At 56.3% G+C, this 9,898-nt stretch overlaps 1 protein-coding gene across 1 annotated transcript; it reads right to left on the bottom strand.

Moving 5' to 3' along the window:
* Window positions 1-3,352: 3,352 nt before the first annotated feature.
* LOC141727783 (serine/threonine-protein kinase pim-1-like) lies at window positions 3,353-6,103 on the bottom strand. Its single transcript, XM_074534071.1, has 6 exons — window positions 5,889-6,103; window positions 5,184-5,430; window positions 5,001-5,051; window positions 4,437-4,803; window positions 3,695-3,792; window positions 3,353-3,367 (listed from the first exon to the last, which is right to left on the bottom strand). The coding sequence occupies exons 1-6, from the start codon at window positions 6,101-6,103 to the stop codon at window positions 3,353-3,355; spliced, it is 993 nt and encodes a 330-aa protein (XP_074390172.1).
* Between the last annotated feature and the right edge of the window lie 3,795 nt (window positions 6,104-9,898).

The raw sequence follows: 9,898 nt of genomic DNA, 5'->3' as shown, positions 1-9,898 counted from the left end.
GGTCACTGTGATTTTGGGGGACAGTGCAGGGAGGAAGAGAGAAAGTGTGGGATTCCCTCAGCCATGGCTGGGTTTTTCCCTAGCATGTAGGGGTTGGGCCTTCCTCAAGGCCCTGACAGAGATAAGAGTTTTTACTGTTTTTCTTGTTTTCTCTTTTTGTCTCTAAACTCTGGTCAATAACGTGTTGTTTGTTATTCCAGAGGAAGCATTCGAGGTGGTCCAGTGTGGATGGGGAAGTGCTTGGGAGCAGCTGTGGCGTGGATGGGCCGTGCCCTTGGAGAAGGCTGAGGCCATGGTTTGGGAGCAGCTTTTCTTCCAGCCGTGGCTGGTGTGAGGTGGGTTCCTGTGTGCTTGGCAGGGTGGGTGTGGTGGTTTGACCAGGAAGAAGTGGGAATTCTGGGATGCTGTGGTCAAACCAATGGATGTTCGAGAGTTTGATACTGGCACCTGGTGTAGCCAGTGGGGTTTGGACACACCTCCGAGAATACACAGGGGTTAAAAAGCAGGGCTCTGGCCCTGGGAGGCTCTCTTGGGACGTCGAGGAGAAGAGGTCGGATCTCCCTCCCCTGTCCAGCCGCTGCTGCTGGGCGGGGGAGGGGCAGCCATGCGGTAGGCCCGGGGCCTGGACAGAGATGGGGGTGAGAAGGCCCTCAAGGATGGAAGGGTGGAGGAGCCCCAAGAGACATCGGGCAGACATTCCCCCACTCCTCCCCAGGAGGGAGAGAGGAGAGCCGGCGACACCGAATGTGATAGCAGCCGGCCCAGGAGGAGAAGGGGGGGGGGAGAGTGCCCGGCCGGAGCGGCAGCATGTGTGGGAGTGCCGCAGCTCCGGGACAGACAGAGACTGAAAGTTTTAACCCCTTTCTTTCATGACTGGGGCCTTGCAAAAATGCTAATCCTCCTCGAAGCTGAATAAGAAGGGAGATAGGAGATGAGATGAGACAAGGACCTAGCCCGAAGGACGTAGAGAAGACTGGCTGAGTGGAGAGAGAGATGCTTGGAGTGGCCTTGTGGCTGGACTTTTCTTGTGGCCATGGACTCAGCTTTATTCCTGTGACACAGAGACTGCACGTACGGGGAGGCATTGCCTCAGAACCAGGAGGGTTCATCGTGGGGACCCCTCGGCCCCAGCGGGTTGGAAAAATATGGGGGGGACAGATGTCCCAAAGCAGAGACTGTGCCTTTTTGGAGTGAGACAAGGCATCCTTGAAAGACAACCCTAAAAGCAGCTCTGGTCCATGCCCAGTGGTGAGAGCACTGGGCATGGAAGGAAGATGTCACAAGTGGCAAAAGGACTTTTCCGGGCGGTGCCGAGTGACACTGGAAGCACACGAGGTTTCAGTGTGTTTCCAGGGGAAGCCTATGGAACAAGAAGGACTCCTTTCCTCTTCATGAACTGAAGTTTGAGTATACTAAAGGGTGGTGCCAGGCAGGGCAGTTGGTGAGTTGGGAGAATGTATGTGATTGGGAAATTCGGGTGGTGGGGAGGAGGAAAGTGTTTTTTGTAAGGTTTTCAATTTTTTTTTCTTTTCCTTATAGTTTTTCCTCTTTTCCTGTAGATTAGGTAATAAAGTTTTCTTTATGTTTAAGCTGGAGCCTGTTTTGCTTATTCCTGGTCACATCTCACAGCAGACACCAGGGTGAGGGCATTTTCATGGGGGCACTGGGCTCTGTGCCAGGCTCAAACCATGACACTGCTGCCGCCCTCTGGCAGCCGTGCCCTGGGGCGGCAGCGTGCCGCAAGGGCCGGGCTGAGCCCTGCCGGGCCAGCAGCCCGTGTGGCCACAGCGCCGGCAGCGCCGCTGGCAGGGAGCTGTGCTGCTGGGGCCGTGACAGGCTCTGTGTTCACAGGCATGGCCGGGCGGCACATGAGGGGTAAGCAGCAAGAGCTGCAGCTGATCTGCACTGGTGAGTGAGGGCAGCGGGCTGGCAGCGGGGGCTGACGGGAGGAGATGCGAGCCCTGCCCCGGCTGCGGAGGGATCTGCTCCCGTGGGCAGAGCACACGGAGATTTCAGGGCAATGTGTGGCATTCGTGGCCAGCAGCTTCAGGCTGATCCCCTTGCTCCCTGCTCCCTGTGGGCCATGGCAAGAGACGGCCGGGATGGCTCTGGCAGGGAGCTCTCCTCGGCTCCCTGCACATGCGGGATCTGACCTTGCCTCTGTTCCTCTCTCTTGCAACACTTGAAGAAATGGCGTATGACAGCAGTCCTGCAATCAGAGATGCTGCAGTTGAATTTTGTTTAGTTCTCCGGGCCGTACAGAGAGCTCCCTACTCCCCATGGCGTAAGCTGCGAGATCGATTCTGCAGTGCATGGAGGAAACGGCCTTGTCTGTGCAGCACTGCCTTGCTGTTCTGCTGGAGCTCTGCAGAGAGATGATCTGCAAGACTCTGTCTGCTGGGGCCTTTTGAGCCAGCAGGGATTTTCTTTTTGTTCTTCAAGATTTTTCTGTTTGTATTTTCCTTTTTGTTGAGTATAGAATATCTTAGAGTAGAATAGAATAGAATATCTTACAATACACAGAGTCCCAGAATCTTTCTTTTTCTGCACAGGGTCTGTAAGGCATAGGGGAGAGGGGGAAAAGGTTGCTTGTACTCAGCCAGCTGCCCAGGCGTGCAGAGTTGCAGGGAAAATGGCCAGAAGCCCCCTGGCCTTTGGTGGTTCTGCTGAAGCCTTTGTGCTGCCCACAGAGCGACTGGGCAGTGACTGAAGGATCAGCAGCATCCTCTCCAGCAAAGGGGGAACCTTTGGTTCCCGGCCAGGCTGTGCAATGCCCAAATCCGGGAGCATCCCCCTGTGTGTGGACTCATCTAAAAATTTGCTGTGGAGCCTGGCTTTGAAGAAGGTGCCACAATCCAAGTCCATCATCTTCAGCTGGCCAGTGGCCAGGTCCAGGAAGAGGTTTTCATCCTTGATGTCGTCCTCACTGTCCCCAGCAGCAGCATCCCCACCTGGTACATCTTCTCCAGGGGCTCCTTCTCCTTCCCTGCGGGCAGACCAGGCTCTCAGGGTTCTGCTCAGGGCCCCAGCTGTCATGGAACCAGGACAAGCAAAACCAGCTCAGATGGTGGCCACCAGTGCTGGGCAGAGCAGCTCAGCTCCAGCACAAGGGCTGCGTGTTCCCATCTGATGAGCCCTGGGAAGTGACACAGGCAGGACAAACAGTCTGGGTTCCTTTGCTTCTCATCGCCAAGGCATGTGTGCAGCTGTAACTTACCAGGGCCTTGCATCACACTGTGCCTGTGGCTCTCTCCCTTCTTCTAGGGCACATGAATATTCTGCATCCAAGGATGACAGAGCAGCTCTTCTAATGAGGACCTTTCCAAGTCCAGCATGGATAAATACCGCCTGATCAGATCTTGGCACTCTGGGCAGAGAAACCAGAAACCGCCAGGCAGTTGGAGAAGGCACCTGTTGGCTTTGCCCCACCATTCCCATGCCCAGGCCATGCTGGATGTGCTCAGAGCTGGGTCTAAACTCTCCCATCAATTCCCTGTTTTGGAGGAGAGCAGGACATGTGCCACCTCCTCAGCAGCTGCCAGTGCAGGATGCTCATGAGCCCGCTGCTGGCTCCCAGCACTGGGATTCCCCCCGTGCCCAGAGATGAGGATCCACCTTGAGAGAGCCCTTGTGGCAGCGGGAGCTGGCCCCAGCTGAGGTTCCGGCCCCTCCTGAAAGGGTGCTCCCCGCAGACCATCTGGTGCAGCAGGATGCCCAGGGACCAGACCGTTGCTGCCTCGCCATGGTACCAGCCAAAGTCGTTCCATTCCGGGGGGCTGTAGGACAATGTTCCTATGGAATACAGATGGAGTTCATCAGGGGGATGCTGCTGCTCCCAGAGTCTGGCCCCAGCATCCCTGGGCCCGCGGGGGCTGCATCAGGGGCACACAGGGTGACCACTGACCTCTCACCAGCACCTGGGACTTGTGTACAGGATTGGGGTTGGGAAAGAAGCCACTGGTGATGGAAGAGGGCAGTGGAAACCATGGCAAGGCCCGACCATGACAATGAAGAACCCACTCAGGTCTGGGAAAAACCATGCCCTCATCGTCTCTGCCTGCATTGCCCCAAAAAACATTATGAACCCAAGACAAACCAGGTGAGTGGAGCAGTCCAAGCCCTTTCTCACCTGCACACCAAGCTGGCTGGGGCACAGATTCTGCCCCCCCCCTCTGCTACCCCCACTCACGGGTGTTTTTATTGGGCTGGCTGTCCCAGCCCCAGCCCCAGTTCTGGGCAGAGTGGTGGGCTAAGGCTGCCACCACAGCTGGAAGCTGGCTCCCCACTCAGCCCTGCTCAAAAGAAACTCAGCTGAAATCTCAGTGCCATGAAGGCAGCTAAAAAAGGGAGAATCCCTGCTGCCACACCCAGCTTGGGCTGGGAGATGTTGGGCCATGGGATGCTGGGACACGGACCAACCGCCTGCATGGGCTCACCTACAAAGTGAGTGTAGGCTGTGTCTTGCAGGTAGGTGCCACAGCCAAAGTCAATCAGTTTGGCCTGCCTGGTGTCCAGGTCAACCAGGATGTTCCCTAGTTTGATGTCCCTGTGCAGGACCCCGCAGCTGGTGCAGTGCCGCACGGCCTCCAGCACCTGGCGGAACAGCTCCCGTGCCACCTCCTCGCACAGGAACCGCCGTGCCCCAATGAAACGCTGCAGGTCCTGACACCGCTCTGGCCGCTCCAGCACCATCAAGATGTCCTTGGGGAGCTCGAGCCACTCCAGCAGCTGGACCACACCGGGGAAGCCAGTGGACACCTTGGCCAGCAGCACGATCTCCAGGGGTGCGCTGGTGCCGTCGGGCTGCGGGAGGAGCACGATGCCGTCAGTGGGGCTGATGCCGTGCCAGGCCTGGGGAAGCCCTCAGCCAGGCCGGGATGCTCTGCGCCCTGCGCTGGCCCCACGCCCGCTCTCCCTCGGGGCGTCCTGGCGGCTCCCACCCTGCCAGGCCTCGGCTCATCCCCGGCCGGCAGCCCCGGCTGCTGGCCCCGCTCACTCACCAGCTCGCCCCAGTGCCGGACGCGGTTCCGTGGCACCCTTTTGATGGCCACCTGCAAGCCAAGGGCAGCGGCGGGCTCAGCTCGCCGCCTGCCCTGCCCAGCCCCATCTTCCGCCCTCCTCCTCCTCCTTCTCCTCCTTGTCCGTCCCCTCCTCCGATGCCCGCCGCTGGCCCCTCCGCTCACCGGGGCGCCGTCCGAGAGCCGCGTGGCCACGAAGACTCTGCCAAAGCTGGCGCTCCCCAGTAGCCAGCCCAGCCTGTCCTGCTCCTTCAAGCCCTGCTGTGCCTTCCCTGCGGGTGGGACGCGGCTGTCAGCGCTCGGCCCGGGGCCAGCAACGGCCCCCGAGCGCCCCTCAAGCAGCCTGGGCCGGCCATGCCCAGGCGTTCGCTCCTGGGAACGGGACAGCGGCGGCTCGGGGCCGGCAGCCGCGCTGCCGAGATGTGAGGCTGGGGCCGGGCAAGCCTCAGTGGAAGCGGTGGGAGCGGCCCCGCCGCGTGTGCCCTCCGCGGGCCCCGGGAGGAGCCGGGGCCGGGGTCGGGGCCGGGCTCAGGCCAGGCGGAGCAAAAGGGAGGCGATGCCACCCCAGCCCCAGGCACTGATGCCCGCCTGGCAGCGCCACCGCCAGTAGGGCCAGAGCCGGGCGGAGGCGAGACCGCGGCGGGACGCCCAGGGCCAGGCAGGGGGCAGCTCCGCCCGAGGCCGGGGGTGGGCCGGGGACATGGCCCGGCCGGGCATGGGGAGAGAGAGACTGGGAGAGGAGGGGACACCGGGAAAGGGAGAGCGGGAGAGGGTGCGGGACTGCGGGAGAGGGAGAGGAGAGGAGAGGCGAGAGGGAGTCGACAAAGGCGCTTCTTTCGCTGTTTTTGCTGCTTTCGCTGCCGCTGCTACCGGTGCTGTTGCCACTGCCGCTGCAACTGAAGCACCTGGGCCGTTTGCCCCCGTTTCCATTTGTCCGTTGCCCGCTCGCTCCCGCGCCGAGCCTGCACTCGCGGGGGGCAGTCTCTGAGCCTGTCCAAACACGATAACTTTGGTGTGTTCAGCCAAGACCCAAAGTCTGGACTCTGGGCAGTGGTACAGGAATCCCCTCGGTCACTGCTGTGCATTGTCCGTGATGAGGGTCAAACAGTATTGGAGCCCCTTCCCTGAATTCAGAGTTTGTACCTGTCCCAAGTACTGCATTTACCTGAACAGTATTGCTTTCCATAAAACAAAAAAGCAGGGAAAGGCAAACTGTGTATAGCTCATGGTATTTTACAGTGTCTAAAACATGCCAGGTCATGGATCTTTGAGGTGAGATCCATTTGGAATTCATGGGATGGACAAGCAGTTCAAAGGGGAACATAAAAATAAATAGACTAAAAACTCTTGGTTTGTTTCTTTCTGTTTTCATTTCATTTCCTAAAAACTGTTTCAGTTCTTCCAGAATCTTCTCCACAGTCCTGTTTGCTCTTTCAAAGAACCTTTCCTGGAGAGCGAGGTGCAGCTTTTGTCACAAGATGTGCCACCAACCGCAGCTTCTCTTGGCTTTCCACACCTTGCATGCAGCACGACTCTTGCAGCAAGGCAGGACAACTGTTTGAAGAACTTGACAACTTATTCTTTCTTTTCCTTGTGAGCTGGGCAGTTGTGCCATTGGTGAGGTTTTCATTGTTACTGTTCTACCCTAAGAAACCATGATGGGCTACCAGGAATTGTTAGGGAATGTAAGCCTGACTGAATGCAGAGACTCTCCAGAGCCTGCAGCCAGAAATGGAGAGCTGTGGGATAATCATTCCAACATCCCCATGGACATCTTGAAAGTGATGTAGAAGATGAAAATGGGCTGACAGAGGGAGTTTGTTTCAGTGTTCAGTTCAGATGCTTCTACATCTCATGCACTGATATAAATCAAGAGTACAGTCAGTTCATGAAGGGCACCAGAACAAGCTGGACCTCTCAGGAGATGTCTGAAACAATCTGAAAAGGAGAAATGCAGGGAATGAGTTGGTGATCTTTGCCTGTAAGAATGGTCAATTTTCCTAATAATTTCCAGTCCATTCCCTCTGCTTTTGTCCTTCCTAACAAGTCTATTTTCATCCCAGATTCCCCATGAAATGAGAGACCTGAGCTTGTGGAAGTGGCTGAAAGATGCCCCATTCCTCTGCAGGACACTGAGGCTGAAGCAGGAGCCTGAGCCCTCTCTGGGGCAGCCTCCTCCGAGCTGGAATTTGTGCCATGCTGGGAGAGGAGGAGGGGGAGAGCGCTGGCGCTGTGTGGCAGGAGCAGGAGGTTTGGGCCGCAGGACATTCCGTCTGCGCCGCTGCCCCCAATGGGTGGCCATGCCCGGGGCTCTGGGCCTGGCCCCGCGTGCGCTGAGCTCCCGACACTGCAGGAGCTCCCTGGGCTGGGCTCAGCTTCCCGCTGGGCCTGGGCAGCAGGCTGGGCTCCAGCTGGGATCAGCAGCAGCTGGAAATACCTCTGGGCATCTCCATTTGCTGCTGCTGCTTGGAAGAAACAATGGAGGGAGTCAAGAGGTTCTGCATTCTCTTTCTCCTGGTGGATTTTTTCATTTGATTTGACTCTCAAGAGGCAATTTCTGTGATGGCGTCTGTCAGTTGATTCTTTTTCAGCAGCAGCAGCAACAGGGCTGTGTTTGAGCACTGCAAATGTGGCCTGTGTGGCTGCTTTAATTCTCCTTGACTTTGTGCTCAGGCACTTGAGAGCATTTCAAGATCTGCTAATCCTGATGCCTGTGACCAAAAGCCTGAGTTCACCTATGGCCATCCAGGGGCTATGTACAAATCACCAACAGGACAAGACTGCTGAGGAACGTGTCTCAAGCTGTTTATTTTCCAGCATCAGTCTCATTGCATGGTTATGACAATGGGAAGATGCCAGCACCTCGTGTCCTCGGCAGCAGACAAAGAACTTAATGTTACAACTTGGTTGAAAAGTTTTTTGACCAATCACAAAAAGAAAAAGTATATTGACAGTAGTTCTATCCAACCACTTTAGGCACAGGTTCTTTTGGTTAAAACAATGGTTGCTTGTTTTGTATACAATATTTGCTTGTGAGCCTTTAAACACAATGCATACATCTCCATTATTAAGCTTAGAACTTCCTAATATCTCTGTGGCTTAGAGATTTATTCTAGACAAGCGTTAATACACCAACCATTGTTCTATTTGTCCTTACTTTCTACTTCTAATATAACTTTTCTGCTAACAAATCTTATGGCTACCGCTTAGCTCTAATCACAGTTCTGCTGTTTTTGAGGCCTGCCTTTTGCAGGTTTCCCAAAACCCTCTGATTTTAAAGATTCCCACATTCACCATCATGAAAGTGCTCAGGGTAGTGCTGATCAAAAAAGGCAATTGCAGTTTTACAGATAAATTTCAAGTGGCAAGCAGAAGAGTGGCAAGAGCAGCCAGGATCTCCAATTCACAAGTCAAAGGCACCAGCAGCCTCCTGCTGTCACCTCAGGGTGAGTAAAACAGTGCTGAAAACAGTGCTGGAACCCGATCCTTTCTTCCTCTGAGGGCTGGCTCGGGGCAGCACAGGTGGGCCCTGAGCAGTCAGGGCTGTGTGTGGGTGATTGCTGCTCTGCTCCAGAACTGAGCTGGAAAAAGCCCTTGGGAGCCGAGGCAGGAGCAGGTGGGAAGGGGCCGGCGCTGCTGCTGCTCCTGGCCGGGAGCCCCGGCTGGGCCGGGCCGGTGCCCCCTGCGCTGCGGCTGCTGCTGCTGCCAGAGCCGGGCGGGACTCGGGGACAGGGAACGGACATGGGGGGGGACAGCAAAGGCCTGGCGGCTGCAGGGATGGTGGCGCTCGGGCCAGCGCCAGCACAGAGCTTCAGCCCGCAGTTAACCCCGAGGGAAACGCTGGGGAAAGGCTCCATTTCAGCCTTTCTTTACTTGTCACTGTGAAGGGACTGAAATTAATGGAGAACAAGCAGGGCCCGACCCCTTCTCCTTTGGGAGGAGCCCCAGGCCTGGGGCTGTGAGGGGCCATAAGGGGCTGTGAGGGGCTGTGATGGAATTGTGAGGGGTCCTGAGGGGCCAGGAAGAGTTTTTAGGGGCCATGAGGTTCTCTGAGGGGCCATGAAGGGCGGTTGGGGACCTTGGGGGCAGAAGGTCTCTGAGAGGCTTTGGGAGGCCAGGCACCTCATGGAAAAAAGGATCCATTATGACACTGTGGAACCAAGGAGACTGCTGTTTACAGCATAGAAACTTATGGAGTCAAAAGTCCATTGTGACTTTCTGGGGCCTCATGGAAACATGGAGACCATTATGACACTGTGGAACCAAGGAGACTGCTGTTTACAGCATAGAAACTTATGGAGTCAAAAGTCCATTGTGACTTTCTGGGGCCTCATGGAAACATGGAGACCATTATGACACTTCAGGACTCACTGGAACCAAGGGCGGCCATTGTGACACTGCAGAGCCTCATTTAACCAAGGGCTCATTGTAGCACAGCAGGACATAATGGAATCAAGGGGATCGTAGTGGGGCTCCATGACACCATGGGGACATTCTGACTCTGTGAAACCAAGGAAACCATTGTAACACTACAGGACTCGTGGAACTAGGAACTCATGTAACAGTGAAGAGCCCAATGGAATCAATGGGCCATTCCGTACTTCAGGGCTTCATGGAGCCAAGGTGCCCTGGTGACACTGTGGGGCCTCATGAAATCCTGGAGACCATTATGGCACTTTGAGGCCTTGTTGAGTCTATGGGCTCTGCAGAGCCTTGTGGAACCAAAGAGCTCTTTGTGACACTGCAGAGCCTCATGGCAGCAAGGAGCCAGTGTGACACAGCCACACTCTGAGGAACCAAGGGTCCACTGTGATCCTGGGTAGCCCTAAAGAACCAAGGGGCCATTGTGCCATTGCGCTGTTCCATGAAACCAAGGAAAG

The sequence above is a fragment of the Zonotrichia albicollis genome, unplaced genomic scaffold (genome assembly GCF_047830755.1).
Source record: "Zonotrichia albicollis isolate bZonAlb1 unplaced genomic scaffold, bZonAlb1.hap1 Scaffold_254, whole genome shotgun sequence".
Classification (NCBI taxonomy): domain Eukaryota; kingdom Metazoa; phylum Chordata; class Aves; order Passeriformes; family Passerellidae; genus Zonotrichia; species Zonotrichia albicollis.
The sequence above is the reverse complement of the archived record's forward strand: the minus strand, read 5'-3'. Positions and strand labels throughout refer to the sequence as shown.